Below are 19854 nucleotides of genomic sequence, written 5' to 3' on the forward strand. Positions count from 1 at the left end.
TCATCGCAAAAAATGGCGCCCTGTTTGAACTGACCTTTATACATGGGGATTAGTTTATTGTTTATTTTTTAGATAGATGGACAACAACAAACAAGCTCACTTAAAAATGTAAACTCTGATGAACAGAAACAGGCAGGGGAGGCCTTCTAATTTTAAACACATTGGAGAAAGAATTTTGCAGTAAAAGAATACTCCAAGGAAAACACACGATCTTAAACAAATTATACATGTAATTTGAATTTCATCTTGACATTGATGGTCAAAAATCATGCAAAGGTCAAAGTCCAATTTGAATTAATCATCATAGTCAGTTTTGTCATAAATGTACTTTTATCCAAGATTAAACAAAATCCATAAATAAATAACAAAGTTATGCCAACTTAATGCAATTTCAATAATTTAACCTTGACGCTATATGTCAATAAAAAGACAAGGTCATATCAGAATTATTTAACACGTCGGTTTGTCATATGTGTTCTTTTGTTCAAGTATAAATCAAATTTGTAAATATGTTACAAAGTAATTTCAATAATTTGACGTTGAAGGTCAAGATCAATTAAAGGTCAATGTCATTTCAGAATAATACAACATGACAGTTTAGTCATATGTGTTCTTTTGTCCAAGTATAAACAAATACTTAAAAAATAACAAACCTATGAAATTTAAGCAAATTTTCATAATTAATTAAACATTGAAGGTCATTTCAGAAGACTTCATCATGCTGATTTTGTCATATGTGTTCTTTCATCCAAGTATGAATAAAATAACAAAGTTTAACAATTTAAGCAAATTTCAATAATTTGACCTTGAAGCAAGGTCAATCAAAAGGTCAAGGACATATCAGAATGATGCATATATCAGAATAATTCAAATTTTAGTCAAGTTATGTGTTCTTTTGCCAAAGTATCAAATCCGTAAAAATATAACAAAGTTTTGAAAATGTCAGCAAATTTCAATAAGATATAATTACCAGAGTCTCCATTGAAAGAAGTATTTATTAATTGATAAGAGTTAAACTGTATCCATAAAACCAAATTCCATATATAACTTACACACCAAATATTTGAATATATATTTGTATATGCAATTTTCTTGTATGATATAAATTTTGTTCAGGTTTTTTTTCTTTTCTTTTCTTTTTTTATGTCAGGGGGATCAAAAATAAATTTGTACATGTACATGCACTTGTCAGTAGGTCTAAAGTAAGTCTGATTGCTCATGTTTCTGACAGCAACATTACTGATTTCACGATTCCTTGATAAGTGAAGATGTCACAACATCAATCAACAGGGTAGTCCCGTGTTTTTATTTCCGTATCCAATTTCACTCCCCCCTGTACACATCAGCTCCTCTCCCGTAGTAAACGTCGCATCAACAGCCAAGAAAAGGCAAGCAAGTCCAATCTCTCGGGGTTTACCTATTCTTTGAAGAGTCTGAAATAATAGATCGGAAATAACGTTGCATTAATGTAGCCTTACTGCAATGTTTTCCCTCCAAAAAATATTCTAACATCGGCCAGTATCGAAATAAATCGGTTATTTCCGGAACGTTACTTTTCACGATCTTAGGTATTCAATATTTTTAACTGTTTATAACCGGAATTTAGAACAAAGCAATAAAGGATGGGTGACTAAAAATAATCTAATGCCCAAGATTTTGGAAAAAAAAACATCAATAAAGTCCGGAAATAACCGATTTGCTACGATATTGACCGAGGTTAGAATTTTTTGGCGGGAAAGCATACGTTATCAAAGTACTGAAACGACCATGAGGATTTTTGTATTTTGCTGGATTGTTTTTTCAATATCGCAGATTCATAGACTTTAGATTATAAAGATGGAAGCGTATCTCATGATGTTACTCGTTATTATTAATTAAATGATTTGCTTGATTTTTCCGGCCTTATCATTCCGTGAATTATCTTAATGTTTACAGGACTATAGATGTTCAGTTTTGAAATGTTGAGTTTAAGGCTTACTATAATTCTTTCCCGCCAAAAAATTCTAACATCGGCCAATGTAGTAATTAATCAGTCTTTTCCGAACGTTATTTTTCACAATTTTCGGTATTCAATACATCTTAACCTTTTTATAACCTGAATTAAGTACATATCGATAAGGAATGACTGATTGTAAATAATCTAATAGCCAAGATTTTGAAAAAAAAGTTCCGGAAATAAAGGATTTGCTGCGATATTGGCAGAGGTCGGAATGTTTTGGCGGCAAAGCATTACAATATGACTAGAAGACATAGCTAGAAACACTGATTAATCAATATTTTTAATTCATAAGAATAAGCTGAATTTCAACTCTTGTATAATTCAGATGCCCTCCTTATAATTTACAATTGTCAAATAAATAGAATTAAGAATTAAATTTCAAAACGACAAAACAAAAGCTTAACGCGTTGATGGTTTTATTTGACATGAGAATGTAACCGGAGACCGACAAGAAGCGTGATCTACAGAAGGTGGAAAACACGGCACCGAGTCTGATATGGTGTTATTTAAAGTTGTACTGCACACCAGTGCAAAATTATGAAACTAGTTTGATAATATTGATACATAAAACATCATGTTAGCGGAAGAAAATCTGATTTGTAGCGTAATATTCAACTTACATGACAACTTTCCAGCTTTGCAATAGTCTCCTTCGGCAAAATCTTGAGTAGTAATGGGGTTTCTATAGTCCCTGGAGCAATACTAGAATAAAAGAACGCATAACATTTCAGATTTTAAAGCAGCATGCCTCAAGATTCATGCTAATGTTCATGACAATTTGTAAAATGTTTTTTAAAAATGAATATTGTTAAGTGAGCGAAGAGAATAATTTACACATTGTAAGCATCACTTGCAACCCACGTAAATTACATAAATAGGTCAAATGTAGCACGAAACAGCCCTAACTGCGTTAGTATGGTACTAGAGATATGGTAATGAATACTGCAAAATCAATCCTAAATCCCATACAACATGAAAATTATTACTTGAATCTTAAATCTTTTGTTTTCTCTAACTTTTCTTAAAATCTAAGTTCATTTTTTCTCGAGTCTAATTTTCTTGAACTATTTTGGCTCATTTTGAGGCATGTAGCTTTAATTCTGTAACCAGTTCTTTTTTTTTGGTCTGTTCGTTTATTTTAACCTTTTCGCATTTTATTTTGACTGAGTTTTATATTACTTCCCTTTGATTGTAAACTTGAAGGATTATTCAAGCATTGGGTTTCCCGCTGTTTTTAAATATAATTGCTGTCATGTGACATTGTGATCACTCTTTGGTGAAAAGTTGGTGAATCATATATTTCATTACTTAAATTTATCTCCATTTAAATTATTATTGGTTATTCCTGGACATTGAGGATTGAGGTTAGTTGGTTTTGTTTTGCTTCAGATTTGTATCTTTTGAGTCACAAATGAGCAATGCTTTATTTGAATTAAGTCATTAATTGAGTAATCATGTATATTTGACATGTACATTGTAATCCAGATGGCTGCCTATATATCTAATAATTTGGTAATTTGGGCAACCACTATTTATTATCCTTTATTATCACAAATGTTATTTAACCATTTACAGTTAGAGCACTGTGTAAGCCAGGAGAGCAGATGAGAGTCACTGATTGTAATAGTTATTTGTATACATGTATATATGAAAACCTGATCCACAATAGGTAAATATGCTATTCTCTACATTGTTTATATAAATTCAATTTAGGTCTGCCAAATTATTACTGGCTGGGGTCAGTTAGGTCCACTCTTACTGTTAGGGCTGGAGCCCACCTGCTCACAATTCACAATGAACTCTTTTGCTTTACATGTATAGAGAATAATACTTAAGTCTGGATGCTTTGGATGCATGAATTATGTATTGTGCATGTAGTTATATATTACATGGTAGGTATATGAAGTAATTAAGTGTCACAAGTAATATGTTTGCCTCGATTCTTAAACTAAATTGTTCTTCATGTATTCTTTATCAATCGATCATAACGCCAGATAATTTGAACTTTGCTCTGCTTCGATATCTTTAGTTTATTCAAACAGTGAAAAATAAATAACATCTTACAAAAGAATTAATTGGACCATCAAAGTAGGCTTATATGCTTTTTACAGTAAATTAATGGATTCATTTTTTCTTGAAATCTAGAAATTCATAACTTACGAGTTCACCCTAACTCCATACTTGGCCTCGTCTATAGCCAGTGCTTTTGTCAGTGCTTTGACGCCACCCTTTGTAAGAACTCCAAATCATTAGTCATTATATAGTTTCATTGGAAGAATAAAACAAACAACGGTTGCATATTAACAAGAATAATTAGCACACGTATTCTCTAACAAACAAAACTTGTTTTAGCATTGCTTTAACAAATCAGAAAAGTTTCAACATGGCTGGCCTGGTTCGGTTACGGTGTTCCGCGATTGTGAAAAAATCGATAAAATTATGGTGAAAATGCGATGGTATGATGATGATGACGCGATGGTACGATGTTCATGACGCGATGGTACGATGATGAAAACACGATATAAAATCGCGTTTCCACCATCGTACCATGGAAATTTCACCATCGTACCATCGTGATTTCATTATTGTACCATCTTGTATTCATCATCGTACAATCGCGTTTTCACCATCGTATCCTCGTGCATCGCGGGTCAGGACGAAATAAAAAAAAACACGATTGTCAAAACGGAACACCGTATTCGTAATAATGAATTGAATATCGTTTCAGGAAATGTGTTATTTGTTATATGTAATTATCAATATGTTATTAAAATGAATTGGTTCATAATGGACGGTCTGTTATACCATAAATAATTATATTGATAGTATTTAGTATTATACACAACAACAAACTTGTTGCTGAAAAGTGTGAGATACATTATCCAATATTACATATCTATACAGTATATAGCAGGTAGAACAAAGTATTGTTTTTCATCATAGACTAATAAATGTTCATACTAAATAGCTTAGGACTTTATCGAAATGTCTGGAAAAGAAATATTTCAAAGGAACATCCGAATAATACATTTCCATTGTTTGTATCAATGTTAGAAACAATTATGTAAATTGCACCCCTTGTAAACCAATTCATTTTAATGAAAACTTACTTTTGTAGCGCAGTAAGTTGTTGAATTCTTGAATGCAGCATTGGCACCGATACTTGATATGTTAACAATTGAGCCCTTTGTTTTTCGTAGATGTGGGAGAGCATACTTAAAAAGAAGACAATATAAACCTTTAAATAATACTAACCTCGCTTTTCATTGGATAATCGTGATGTTTATGTTATCTATATCTACGGCTGCTGTCACTTTATGAAGTAATGTTAGTTTTTATCTTAAATATTGTTATTCTGCAATATTGTATCCTTGCATGGATGTCTAACACGTTATATGGTCTAGTGAGTCGGTATATATAAGCTTCACTTCCGTCTTCACTTTACCATATAACCAGTCAGACACCTTTACAATTAATAATGTACAGGCATACAATTATGGAAAATATGATACATTAAATATGATTGAATCAGTCAAAAAGAAAACATAATTTAATTCAATAATTTACATTTTACATAGTTAAAGGCTATGATCAAAATAAAGCTATCACATCGGTTAATATGTCATCTGCCAGTGAATATCACATCATATTCAAATATAGCAATACATGTATGTGTACGATAACATGCCACACGTAAAATGTCTTCTTGTATATTTGATAATGGTCATTGCTTATTTGTAAATGTCTGACTAAATGTATACATCTATTTTGATAACCTACCCTGCTTACCTTTTAAAACCTTCTCTTGATTATCGTCCTTGCTTATATGACTGACGTTGCTTATATGATAACCTGTGGCTACTTACACAATAATATAAAAATCTGACGTTGCTTACATGAAAACCGGTCGTTGCTTAAATGAAAACTTGCCTCGCCATTAAAACATATTTTGATTACACGAATACCCAATTTGGTCACGTGATAAACTACCGAAACTACATGGAAACTTACCTTGCTTGCAGTAAAATTACTAATTAAATTATCTTCCAATAGGTCCCGGAAGTTTTGTACAGATATCTCGTCGATACTTTTATGACCATAATCTGAAAAAAGCCAGGTCAAATCAGTTTTTATCATAATTTTCAGTTCAATAATCAATTCTTTAAAAGCTCCGATTTTTTATAATAAAAAGTCGAAAAGATATACATATATTTCAAATACCGAATATAATTAAACCGTAATGAAAAAAGAAATTGTTCAAATGTTTCTACCAAGAAAACAGATGACAGGGGGGGGGGGTGGCCGGGGGAAGTTGCTAAAGAGACGATCCGATGCTCTGGTTGCAAAAATGGCGGGCAAAAAGGATTTTTAGAGTCAGGGGGGCAGTCTTTTGCTTTATAAAAAAACGTAAAAATTCAAGCGATAGTCTTGTCGAATAAAATGTAAAACATACAGGACCGCTAGTACGACCAACACAGCCACACTGGACCACCGGAAAAGTTATCTAAAAATCCTCACGAAAAAGATTCAACGAAAGGTACAATAGGAAGGGCCCTGATTCGAAATAGGCAAAATAATGGAAAATGAAGTGTAGTCATTCGATCAAATCTAAATTAAAGCGTGTGAGAAGTTGTTTTGTTTTTTGTTGTTTTTTTTGCAAATAAATGGAGCACTCAGAAGGGAGGGAAAATGGACCTTATTCATATTCGGAAACTTAATCCCGCCCAGTATGGAATGATATGGAGCACTCAGAAGGGAGGGAAAATGGGCCTTATAAATTCATATTCGGAAACTAAACCACGCCCACAATGGAATGATTATGATCAACTAAATACTTTAGGCAAAACAGATTTTCTATACGGCATACGACTGAACTTTTTCTTTTGCATATCCGGTTGAACAACACAAACTATTTTGTGTATTAATACGATATTTTAAAGAAGCTCCACTGAGGTCAAAAAAGCCTGAAACACAAAATTTGACATTCCTACATAGATTAAGTCATGCGCATAAAATTTAAAATTGAAAAAATAAAGTAATTGACTCAGAATTTCTTTTTGATGCGATTTTAGCTTGATTGAATGAAAAGCACTTTTTTTATCATTTTGCATGTCTCAAATGGTACACAAAACTCGGAAAAATATTTTCAGTCACGTCCTGTCGCAAAAAAAGACCTCAGTCGCGTCTCTTTAAGCACACTGCATTTGAAATGTTGTCCTAATTTTCCGGCCGGTTTGCATTTTACATGAAATGCACTTTAAGTACGTTTTGTTAGGTTTTTACATTAGCAGCATTTTTTGTGCGGCGAGAATTGCGATGATGAATTAAAGAAGGCGGAAATTAACGTGCAACTGAGATTTTTTTTAACTTTAAGGACATATTTATTAGAAATTTGCATAGTCTGTACTTATAATTTGTATTGCAACGTTTTGCATTCAACCAAGGCCAAATATCGAGCAAAAAATCAATATTCAATTTAAAGATATACCATGTTCATCCTTGCGTAAAATATTTTAATCCAATCTTTAATTGAAATCTTTGAAATTCATACCGATCATGTCTAATTTAAATAAAAGAATGAATAAACTATGTAGTGAAAACTGCGTTCCCTATTACAGTAAAAAATCTGCCTGTGTGTGTAGAATTTTTAACATAACATTTCTTCTCTGTGTGAAGTCAAAATATGTTTATTTCATATTTACAAAGAGACTATGTAGCAAATACTAGCAATTATCAATATTTTCTAACACAGAATATGTTTAATTCAGTACATCTACCTTTATCGTCTTTGCAGAATTTTCCATTTAAAGAGCATAATTTGATCTATGCAAGAATTTCAAACTAAATGTTTTTCAGGCTTGTTGACCACACACTAAATGACACCCGTCCGACTTTCATACTGAAAAACATCATGGCCATAAAAGAGATATGCATTAGCTGTAGCTAATTCTATCCAAACGAACAGTGCCGAACAAGATCAGTCGACACATCCGGGTCATCTGATCATGGTCAGCAGATCTGTACTGTACGTTATTCAAGTCAATACAATTTTTTCAAATTTCCCCCCGAAAGATAATGGATGATCTTGTCCATGATAAAAGATGGACGAGTCCATTTAACATATCAAGTGTGATATTTTTTTTCAATTTACCCGAAAGATAATGAATTATCTTGTCCAGGATAAAAGATGGACGAGTCCATTTAACATAATTAGCGTGGTGAGTGTTAATTAATATTTTCTTGTACTTACAGCAACCAACATTGTTTACAAGACAGTCTATTTTACCCAGTTTCTTCACGGTTTCTTCCACGCAATTCTAAAGACCAAAAACAATAAAAGTATCAATGAGCCAAATAAAACATTAAAAACTATTTTAAATAACCTAACACATATACCTATTACCTGTATAAAAAGCATAACGAGAGAAAAAAGCAAAGACAAAAGACTAAGAATAATATATAACAAAATACTGACTGATACTGTAAAACACAATGTCAAACTGAGTAGAACTTATGGAGAGCGTATTTTGTCAAAGTATTTTTTAAAGTTAGAATTAAGTGGAAAGATTTTTCATTGTGTGCAAAATATAAAAAAAACAGTCCAACAATTACAGTAAAAGAACAAAGTTTTTTTTTTAAAAAAAGATCAGTGGTTGGCTTTTTGGCAAGTACTGTTAACTATTTATTTATCTATTTATTTATTTTTTATTTATTTATTTATGCAAAGAAAGAAAGAAAGAACGAAAGAAAGAAAGAGCTCTCGACGGTTTTAACTGCAATGACGGTCTGGTATTCATGTCTGGACTAATAGTTCCACTTTCAAGTAAAATTGCACTAACAGGTGAAAAGGTTAACGAAACCGGTTTCAAAACGCAGAATTACAGTATCAATCGCTTTTTTGCAAGAATAACGGTAATGCATCTTTCTCGTGCATTAACATCTGTAGAAGCCCCCGAAATAATTAAATATAATTTCTTGTCCTGCGTTCTCGGGCATTTAATCTGTTTTCATATACTTCTGCTTTAAATTTGTTTTGGTATACTTCTGCAGATATTAATGAAATTAACCCTCTTATGCACCGCTAAGATGCGCAGTAATATAATCACGGTGACAGCCCGATCGAAATATTAATTAAAAAGCGCCAGAAATATCAACTGTACAGATTCATCTAATATTGCAAAAGTTAAAATATATTTATATGTAGCAAATTATTCTAAAATGGGTTATTGACCCATTAGAGCGACTAAAGGCTAAATGACACTATATGTACCTTAACTTCTTCTTCTTTTCTCATGTCACAGTGAAAGTACATGATTTCCCCCGGTCCATCAGACTTCATGGCTTGTCCGACATCATCTTTATAGAGAATAGAGAGTGTTATGAAATCTAAGTACATTTCTATCCATCTTCAACTATAATTTTTACAAATTTGTATACACATATGTGCTTTGGTTAACTACGTGTATTTGGGGACGTCCGTGGCCAAGTGGTTAAGGTTGTTAACTTCAAACCACTTGCCCTTCTCCGCTGTGGGTTCGAATCCCGACAGGGACTTTGGATTCTTTCGTTTGAGGAAGCTATCCAGCTTGCTTACGGAAAGTCAATGGTTCCACTCAGGTGCCCGTTCGTGCCTGAAATAATGCGCGGAAGGGCACCTGATGTCTTCCCCCACCAGTAAAGCTGGAACGTCGCCATATGACCTATACTGTGTCGGTGTGACGTAAAACCCAATCAAACAAACGAACGTGTATTTGACATGGTCAATTACTGACTTTACTTACGTCAAGTTTGTTAACTTACGTCAACTTGGTTTCTTATAAAAAGAATAAAAAATAAAGAAAATAGTTACCATTGATGTCAAATACTGCTACTTTTCCGCCTTGTTCAACTGAAATGTTGAATGCAATAATAAGTAATGTTGTTTTTTTTTTCTTTTAAATTTCACCCTATGAAAATACATGTAAACGAAATTGTGTAAGAGTAACATAAATGTACAAAATGATAGAATACAGCGTAAAAATATTTTGGATTCAGACTTATTCCACAGTACATTTGGTCCATCTTAAATTATCAAAGATTTTGAATTCTCGGCATATCATCGTCACTTTCTGGATGTTTGAAAGAATTAGTAAACGCTGGTGTGACAAAGACCAACATAACTCCTCTTAAGTAGTTCAAGTACCAGTGCTGCAAATGGACGAAAACGAACGCTTTTTATTTTGAAACTGTAAGAAGAAAAAGCTCGTCAAATAAGCGGATTGTGACAATTTTTGCCTGAAGTTAAAGTGACAAAATTGTCAAATATTTGCCAGTCTTTGATTGAAAATGACATAAGAATATATATTCAAACTTGAATATGACAAGATTGGTTGCATCCATACAAGTTTGAAATAGGAAAGCCGTAATTTGTCGATAATATGCTATCTTGACACGAGCAGTGGTAACATTTGTCGTATTATGTATGATTTTATTGTATATATGTTGATTTACCGACAGTTTAATGGAACTGCTGGCAGTAAGCTTATGAATGTTCCCGAATTTAAGTCCATTTCTTTCAAGTCTTCCCACAAGAAAAGCCAACAGAGGAGTCAGTGGCCGAGAAAGCAGAGCATGCGATATACTGTCAGCAAAATCTATCATCATATAAAAATAAGTGGAAGGTTCGGTGCATGAACTAAAGAACAAATAATCAGGGGTCCGCAAAAAAGACGTTCCATTAAAGTTTTTATCACATGCTGATTTTACAGATGAGATTTTGATTTTGGTCAATAATAATTGAAAAACGACATGAAGGGAGGTGAGGTAACTAATCTGAAGAGCTTTTTTGTATAGAATGTGCTTATCTTACTTAAGAGAGGTATTTACTACAGTGGAATCAATACTTCAGACCACACCAGAATTTAGACTATTCCGCTATTAAGACCAATTTTTATAAGAACGGAATTTTCTGTTCTTTATGTCAATGGTTACATGATCCAGAATTAAGACAACCTCGCTTATCCACTTTTAAGACCACCAGATTCAGTCCCAATTCTTTATTTTGTTCTTTATTTGACCCCACTATTGAGACCACCGATTTAAAGTCAACATCACCTAGATCTTCAGTTGTTGTTATTATCTGCTTAAAGGCATGACACTTCATTTCACAAGGTGTTAAAAACACCTTTTATTATTAAATAAGGTGAGAAAGTAAATTTTAGAGAAGTTTAATGTTGCTTTAAGCACATTGATATTTCTTATTTGATGGATGTATTATGAACATCATATAATAACTAATATTGAAATCAGATCAAATAGAATATGATATTAAATTCTTCAGAAATATGTTTGCTTCTTATCAGATGTAACATTATAACATACTTTAATATTGTATTTGCAGGTTAAGATATATAACGTTTGTTCATACAACATGACTAAAATAGACCATGGTCATAAAGTGTGTAAGCAATAAGAATACTCACAATTAAGACCACTCCGCAATTAAGACAACTTTGGTCAAGTCCCGATGGTGGTCTTAATTGAGGGTTTTTACTGTATATCTAAATACATAAACTATCATTTACCAAACACATCAACACAGCCTCGACCTATCCCTTGTACTCCACCAGTTACTATGGCAACCTTGTCTTTAAAACGTAAAGCTGGTTGGTTTGCTGTATTTGCCATGCTGTAATTATAATAATTTTGTAGTAGTTTCTTTTCTATTATCAAAACTTCAGATATAACTCTAGCTATTCTCACAAGTTTTTCGGTCGTAAACTGTTTGCTTTCATTGTGACTTCCGGTAAATACGGGCTATTTGCCATCCTGTTCCCGGTGCTTGCCGGACACGCAATCAGTGTTCTACGATATTAGTTTAGCATAGTTAAAATAACACTCGGAAATTAAAGGCAACCGTAAAACGCACTGCCGAGTATCTTTTAATTACACGTTTTGGAAATTAAATTTAACACGCTATATGTACGGTGTGTACCTGGTCCTATTTGAAGGAAGCATTGTTTGAGATGTTATTGACTTGGACTTCTCCCTTCTTTCTTCATCAATATCGCAATGTATTTAAATGCCACTAAATTTAAAAGTATTTTGATCAACCTAAAGTATTTTATGCTGGTGTTTTCACTCAAAAATACATAATTATATAGGACATATACCATACGACCGCCGAGATTAAAAACAACCATTTAGGTAACCTGGTTGTAGAGATAAGCAACAGCCATCTACGTTGCCCAGCCGCCGAGATTAACAATAGCCATTTAGGTTGCCCAGCCGCCGAGATTATTACAACAGCCATTTAGGTGGACCGGCCGCCGAAATTAACGACAGCCATTTAGGTGGACCTGCCGCCGAAATTAAAAACAGCCTTTGTGGTGGACCGGCCGCCGAGATTAACGACAGCCATTTAGGTGGACCGGCCGCTGAAATTAAAAACAGCTGTTTAGGTGGATTGGCCACCGAGATTATCGACAGCCATTTAGGTGGACCGACCGCTGAGATTAAAAACAGTCGTTTAAGTGGACCGACCGCCATGATTAACAACAGCTATTTAAGTGGACCTGCCGCCGAGAATAAAAACAGTCGTTTAGGTGGATCGGCCGCCGAGATTAACAACAGCAATTTAGGTGGACCTGTCGCCGAGATAACAACAGCAATTTAGGTGGACCGGCCGCTTAGATAACAACAGCCATTTAGGTGGACCGGCCGCAGGCATTTAGGTTGACCGGCCGCCGAGATTAACTACAGGCATTTAGGTGGACCGGCCGCCGAGATTTACAACAGCCATTTTGGTTTATCTGCCGTCGAGATAAGCAACAGCTATTAATTAAGGTGGACCGGCCGCAGAGATAAACAAAAGCCATTTAGGTGGACCGGCCGCCGAGATTAACAACAGCCATTTAGGTAGACCGGTCAACGAGATTAACAGCAAATGTGGTTAATCGTAGTATAAAAACCAGAATATCACAAAATGCCTCTGCCATATCACAAATTGTCTCTGCCAATTTATACAGATATGTGAAATATATGTAATTGGATGGCTGATGCATAAAGACAAAATAATGTTGTCTTTATGAAATCTTTGCAGAAATGACGTCACACTTTGCACCTAGCCTATTTCACGATATCAAAACAAAAACGAACAAAACAAGATTCAATGTCATGAATTATATTTAGTTTAAATTCGTATTTGAAACACCTCACTGGTTACACGTATTCATCATCATTGATTATGATGGAAATGGTTAGCGATATGTATCTGTTAACATGTTTTACGAGTTTATACCACCAGCAAAAATGATTACATTTTCTTTACCTGATAGATATTTGCTACACTTAAAAATTGATTAAATTCACAACAAGTCACTGGTTTATTCTAAATTGTTCTCTACCTTTACAAAATATGATATTTTAAAGATATAAGTATTGCTTATTCCGCCACATTGTTCAAAAATTGCAAAAATATAATCATGTTTTTTTCAGGAATTATTATAATAATAACGAATATAATAATAACTTACTTTATGCAGCAAGTCCTCAATTATCCTATAATGTTTATAAAATCTATATATTTCTACACACGTCAGTTTCACGCTAAATCATTTAACCATTAGACACTGGGTAAAGTAAAATTCATATCTAGACGATACCCTTATGACCCGAAATCGCATGGTTTATCTACAAGTCTAGTTCCCCCGCAATAAATATTTGTTTTTAAAAGGGACTCCACTGAGGTTTAAACGCTTAGAAATATAATATATGATTTTTTACATAAATGAGCTAGAGTACTTAAAACAGAAATATATGCAAAGATAGTTAAGAAATATACTTTGAAATAAATTGAAAATCGTATGTTTATGCTTTTCTTAGCCTGATTTGAGTGTTTAAACGCATTTTTTTTACATTTTGAATAATTATTCTGGAAAAATGAAGTGTGCGAATGATCTGAAATTTTGCACAAAGATTAGTGGTCTAACCCTTCACCAAATTGGTACATTTAAATAGAAACAAAATTTCAGTCCCATCATTTAAAAAAAAAACCTTTAGTGGAGTCCCTTTAAGATTAAGTACGCTAAAATCTTAAAAGAAATATTAAATTAGTTAGAGAACAAGGTGTTTGATAAGTGCGTTTACGCTATTATTTTCACCATTTTTATAATAAAACTCAAATATTCGATAACGATATAAGTCTATGTGTTTTTTTAATGTGTTTAATGACCATTTTAAATATGCAATAATAACCAAACAAAGAAAGAAATGTTTCCACTCCCAGCTATTTTAATATGATTAATTTAATTCTGCCACATTGTTAAAAAATTGCAAAAATATAGTCATGTCTTTTTTTCAGGAATTATTATAATAATAACGTACTTTATGCAGCAAGTCCTCAATTATCCTATAATATTTATAATATCTATATATTTCTACACACGCCAGTTTCACGCTAAATGATTTAAACATTAGACACTCGTCTGGGTAAATCAAAATTCATATCTAGACGGCGACCTTATGAACCGAACTTCGCATGGTATATTACCACATTTATGTACAAGTCTGGTTTTTTGTTTTTAAAGGGACTACACTGAGGTTTAAAAGCCTAGAAACATAACATTTGAATTTTTTACATAAATGAGCTAAATTGAAAATCGTATTTTTATGCTTTTCTTAGCCCGATTTGAATGAAAGGTGTTTAAACGCTTTTCATTTTGGGTCATCTTTTTACATTTTGAATAATTATTCTGGAAAAATAAAGGATGCGAATGATCTGAAATTTTGCACAAAGATTAGTTTGTTTGTTTGTTTCATTTTACATGTTTTACGCCTTTTCCCAACAGTATTTCAGTCATATAGGCGAGTAGTTTCCTAACCAATCGTTCCTGGAGAGTTACACCAGTACTAGACTACCTTCATCCGTGCTAAACTACCAAAGCATCTCCAGGGGATCGAACCCACGCCAGAGAGGTAACTGGATTAAAAGTCATCGGCTCTAACCCCTCGACCACGGAGGCGGTACAAAGATTAGTGGTCTAGCCCTACATCAAATGGCACATTTATATAGAAAAAAATTTCAGTCTCATCATGTCAAAAAAAACCTTTAGTGGAGTCACTTTAAGATTAAGTACGCTAAAATCTTAAAACGGATCAATTAAGAAAGAATAAATAAGTTAGACAACAAGGCTTTGATAGGTGCTTTTACGCTATTATTTTCTCGATTTTTATAACAAAACCAGAATGTTTTCCTTTCATTTGTTTCTATACTACAAATAACGATATAAATCTATGTGTTTTTTTAAAACGTGTTTAATGACCAGTTTAAATATGAAATAATAACCAAACAAAAAAAAGAAATGTTTCCATTCCCAGCTAGTTGTCTACATTTAACATTACTTACTTCATCTACCAATTTTAACATAAGGTATATAATTGTGCATGTGTGAACTGCATTGAAAACTCTTAAAAGTTTAACTTTCCTCCAATTATTTAAATCTACTAAGCTGTAGTTTATAGTGGCTGATTTGTGCCATGTCGTATTTTCGCTCCGCTGGGCGCCAGGTGAAAACACGAAAATATGGCAAAGTGACGACAAAGTGAGCGAAAATACAACATGGCACAACTCGGCACATAGAAATTCAATAAACTCCAGCGCAAATCATAACAAAGCTGTACTCAATTGTAAAGCATCTGTACTCTTTAATAATATGCGAATGTGTGAAATGGAAAGATAGTTAACTGCATTTAATTGATATAAACTTGGCGTTCCATAATAAAGGTAAAATTATGACTTATTTATTACGGTCAAGATGGTCTCAAAAGCTTGTTTAAAATTTGATCAGAAAGTTGCAATAGTTACCTGAGGGTGTGACGGCATTGGTAGAGGATATGTCGATGAATTAGGTATGAACATTTGTAATCTACATTTATATTGTATAAGTTAGTTTGTTTTTAAGTTTATTAATCATTAATTTTATCAGCCCCATTATAGTCTGTCTAGTCTGTCATGGATTGAATTAAACGGTTCCCAAACTTAAGACAGAAATGTTTCGTTATTTACTGTATGCGTGCATGAAAGAGCCACTGTTAAGTAGGGGTGTAGAAGAAGTGAGACTGATCTATGAATGAATTCTATATAGAGGAAATGAGTTTTATCGTCTGCTTTTTTTCATATTTTCAGTTGAAAATGGAGGACTGTGGTTGTGCTCAACAAAAATGGTACGAGGGGTGATCCAGATTTAACCGGACTTACTCTCTAACAAATTTAATATTTAGAGGTTAATACTTGGTTGCTGCTCGCCATTATGCAGTAATGTCCCGAAGATGTGCATAATGGTCTGAGGGCCGCAGGCCCGAAGGACATTATGAACTCGAGTATTAATGTCTTTAATAACTATGTCCGAAATACGGCGTTTCGACATCGCCGCTAATCTTGGTTGTCGCCCTTTCTAAGAAACGGACAGTTGTCAATGTAAACAAATTCTGAGTATCTGTCATACTGTACAGTTTAACACTCCGATTAACTTAGAAAACAAGACAACACAAAATAAATATAAGAAAATGTTGTTTTATTGTTGTTTTTATCGGTAAATACAGAATCCTACTCTTCACATCTTTTGTGAGAATACGTTTTGGATCTAGTGCCAGTTTTTTTTTATAAAGTTGTGTGTTTGACTATCTAGGTCTAAATGCGAACGATCCGACCTTCCGTACAGTCAATTTAAAATCGTTTTTGGAATTTCTGAGGGTCCAGTATTGTCTCGAGTTTATAAATCTTCAATGATAAGCTTTGCTGATTGTGATTAATTATGTAATTTAAACTTTAAAAAAATGTGTGCAAGTGACTACGGTTCATTCAATGTCAGCAGCCATCTTGAAAGTCACTGAAAGTTGATTACGTCATTCTGCACGTGCGGTCATTCACTCGCCCATTATGGAAAAATAATGCCGAGTAGCAAGGCGGCCAAAATTGCATAATGACCTACACCTTGCCATAATGGCCCTGAAATACCCTAGATTTTGTTACTATATATAGTAACATAGGTATTAATTATGATTTTTGCATTAAGTCTGTACCAAGCGTAATTTAGATCAAACTGATTCTGTTGAAAATTAAAATATTATTCTTCAGATTTGTTCCGTTCTTTTATGGGGGAAGTCATTTTTCATTCATAAATTGCTATTTTATAGCTGATTTTGAACATAATTAGGACTGCGCATTTTGGCGCCAGTTAACGTCAGTTTGAAATGACGTCATTAACGTCTTTTTATCAAAGTTTCAATGTCATAACGCTTTCCGTTATCAAACAACAAGCCGGACATCGTCTCCGCTAGTGTTTTGACAATGGCGTCACATCAGTATCCAGAACAGCGCGCAATTATTAAATTTTGTTGCGAACTTGGTTATTCACCTACAAAAAGCTCGTATATGTAACAGTTTTGTAAGGAATTATTATGTTCCAAATTCTAACACTCCTCGTGATTTTGAACTATAGACAAAGAAGAAAAAACGGTTTAAACTTCTAATAAACACTGGTTAGGGACTACTTGTATATGCGGCTGTTATGTTTTCTCCCTCGATTATATAGTTTACAAACCCTTTTAAAGCAACAATATTTAATAAAAAAAAAAGCATTTTCACTTCCGCTTTAATGCGAAAAAATAACCACTCAGGCCTTCGTTGTATATTACTACGCATCAAAACTCCAAACCGCCTCATCAAGTCATTCAGCATCTTTATTCTTCCAATTCGCTCCGTTTAAATATCCGTCAGAAAAAGTATATTCTTGATAATAAACTGTAGGGTTTTTTTTCTACAAAATAATACATTCAAGCAAAGGCGATAAAAGTGCTGATACAAACCACAACGTACTAATATACTTGTGTGACTGTTTCCTATTTTTGACACCAAAACATATTAATAGTTGATTATATTAAAATTTTAATAACCTATGAAAGAAAGACCTTTTAAGCATATAATTTGTTCACAATGATATTTTGATTTTGACTACTTTATCTTGAATTATCATAGTCTTTTCTTGCAATCACCTATCATATTGCCTTGAAATGAAATAAAATTGTCAGTCATATTGAGTGATGTTTTTGTCTTCCCTGTTGTATTTGAGAATATTTCTTTTATTAAGCAGGTTTTCTTTCTTGCTTTATTATTATTATTATTATTATTATTATTATTATTATTATTATTATTATTATGAAAATAGGCAAAGCCTTTGAACGGGGAAATCGGTTATAAAAATATCGTTATATTTTTTTACATTTTCCGTTTTTAAAGTGCAATTCGGTATTTTATACACTGCTTCCGTTTATTCTGGTTCCATTTCCTATTATGGTTCCCATAGAAGTGCACAGGAGACCAGTCTACGCATCCGTTTTCAATCACAATTCCTCGGCTTTTATCCTTATCTTGTAATTCGAAAACTTGCGATTGGTCTATTATCCAAATTTGCAGTACTTCCGGCGAAAGTTTTCAAAACCATCACTATCTTGCAGGTACTTGCGTTACCGCAAAGCGTGCATTATTTAGAAGTTTTAACATAGTACATTTCGGCTGCCGAAAAGGGCGAACTTTTAGCATTTAATTACTCAAGCGCTTGACCTTGTATATACTGAATACGGTTTTTAGTGTGGTACTCCCATTATTTTTTTAGTCTCACTCTTTCTAGAAAATGTATTCTTTCAACCGTCATCGCAAAAACTGGCGACCTGTTTAAACTGACCTTTTTCCATGGGGATTACTTTATTGTTAATTTTTAGATAGATGGACAATAACGAACAAGCTCACTTAAAAATGTAAAATCTGATGAACAAAAACAGGCAGGGGCCTCGATTTCTAAGTTTAAACATATTGAAGAAAGAATATTGCAGTAAAAGAATACTTCAAGAAAGCAAACGGTTTTGAATAAATTATTCATGTAATTCGAATTTCATTTTTGACATTGGCGGTCAAAATCATTCAAAGGTCAAAGTCATATTTGAATTAATCATCATTGTCAGTTTTGTCATAAATAACAGCCACTGGAAAATTTTTGCACTACCGGGAAAATGGCAAACTTCACCTACCATATATACTTGCCCTAAACACTTAAAAATCATTTCATCTGATAGATTTAAGGTTAATTATAAATAATTGACTTCATTTAAAGCTTTATTTAAAAAAAATCTTATCAAAAAATTGTATTTTAAAAAATTTGTCCGGCCGGAATTTCATGTATTACGCCCGGAATTATGCTGTCCGGGCGGAATTTATTTATACTCCATTTTGATTTTTTTTCCAATATTTTTATTTACCCCAACGGGAATTTCAATTTTTCCATCAACCCTTAAACTATAAAAATCACCATTAATACATCCTATAATGACTTTCTGACTAGTTTTGAAGAACTTATTCGCTTAAATAAATAAAAAATCCCACCCACTTTTAAAGCTGGAAAATATTCCAACAGGATTTTTACAGAATAATTTTAATAAGTATAAATCGATGATAATTAAAGGGAAATGATAATTTCCGATAGAAATTTACATAATTGCACACGCTGAATTACCAATAAGGTGTTTTGAAAAAATGTAAATCCAATTATTTTTGTTGGAAAAAATTCCAACTGGATTTTTTTTCCATTAAAAGTTTTTGGAAAAGAATCCAATTGGATTTTCCTCAATTGATTCATTTTCAAATGATTCGACAGTTATCCATTTGGTTTTCTTTTAATAAGAGATAACGAATTTTATATATATATATATATATATATATATATATATATATATATATATATATATATATATATATATATATATATATATATATATAAATATATATAATAATAATAATAATTATAAGAAGAAGAAGAAGAAGA

At 32.8% G+C, this 19854-nt stretch overlaps 1 protein-coding gene across 2 annotated transcripts; it reads right to left on the bottom strand.

Annotated features, from left to right (window-relative positions):
- Window positions 1-772: 772 nt before the first annotated feature.
- Window positions 773-14466, bottom strand: LOC132741566 (17-beta-hydroxysteroid dehydrogenase 14-like). 2 transcript variants are annotated; one of them, XM_060729768.1, is made up of 10 exons: window positions 14363-14466; window positions 11563-11666; window positions 9849-9887; window positions 9270-9355; window positions 8250-8316; window positions 6011-6102; window positions 5110-5214; window positions 4160-4227; window positions 2620-2701; window positions 773-1433 (listed from the first exon to the last, which is right to left on the bottom strand). In XM_060729768.1, exons 2-10 carry the CDS (start codon window positions 11663-11665, stop codon window positions 1284-1286), a joined length of 792 nt encoding a protein of 263 aa, XP_060585751.1. In that variant the 5' UTR covers window position 11666; window positions 14363-14466; the 3' UTR covers window positions 773-1283. The 2 variants fall into 2 exon arrangements, with proteins under 2 accessions (XP_060585751.1, XP_060585750.1); XM_060729767.1 differs by lacking the exon at window positions 14363-14466 and adding an exon at window positions 13513-13665.
- Between the last annotated feature and the right edge of the window lie 5388 nt (window positions 14467-19854).

The sequence above is a fragment of the Ruditapes philippinarum genome, unplaced genomic scaffold (assembly GCF_026571515.1).
Source record: "Ruditapes philippinarum isolate M1 unplaced genomic scaffold, ASM2657151v2 ctg1149_1_1_1_1, whole genome shotgun sequence".
NCBI lineage: Eukaryota > Metazoa > Mollusca > Bivalvia > Venerida > Veneridae > Ruditapes > Ruditapes philippinarum.

What these genes read in the sequence shown, in the direction of transcription:
- LOC132741566 (XM_060729768.1), bottom strand. Translation starts at nt 11,665, where the DNA reads ATGGCAAATACAGCAAACCAACCAGCTTTACGTTTTAAAGACAAGGTT. An exon ending in TGTAAACAATGTTGGTTGCT is followed by an intron (nt 6,103 to 8,249) that starts GTAAGTACAAGA and finishes GGCTTTTTTCAG; the next exon opens with ATTATGGTCATAAAAGTATC. An exon ending in GTAATTTTACTGCAAGCAAG is followed by an intron (nt 5,215 to 6,010) that starts GTAAGTTTCCAT and finishes CTTCTTTTTAAG; the next exon opens with TATGCTCTCCCACATCTACG.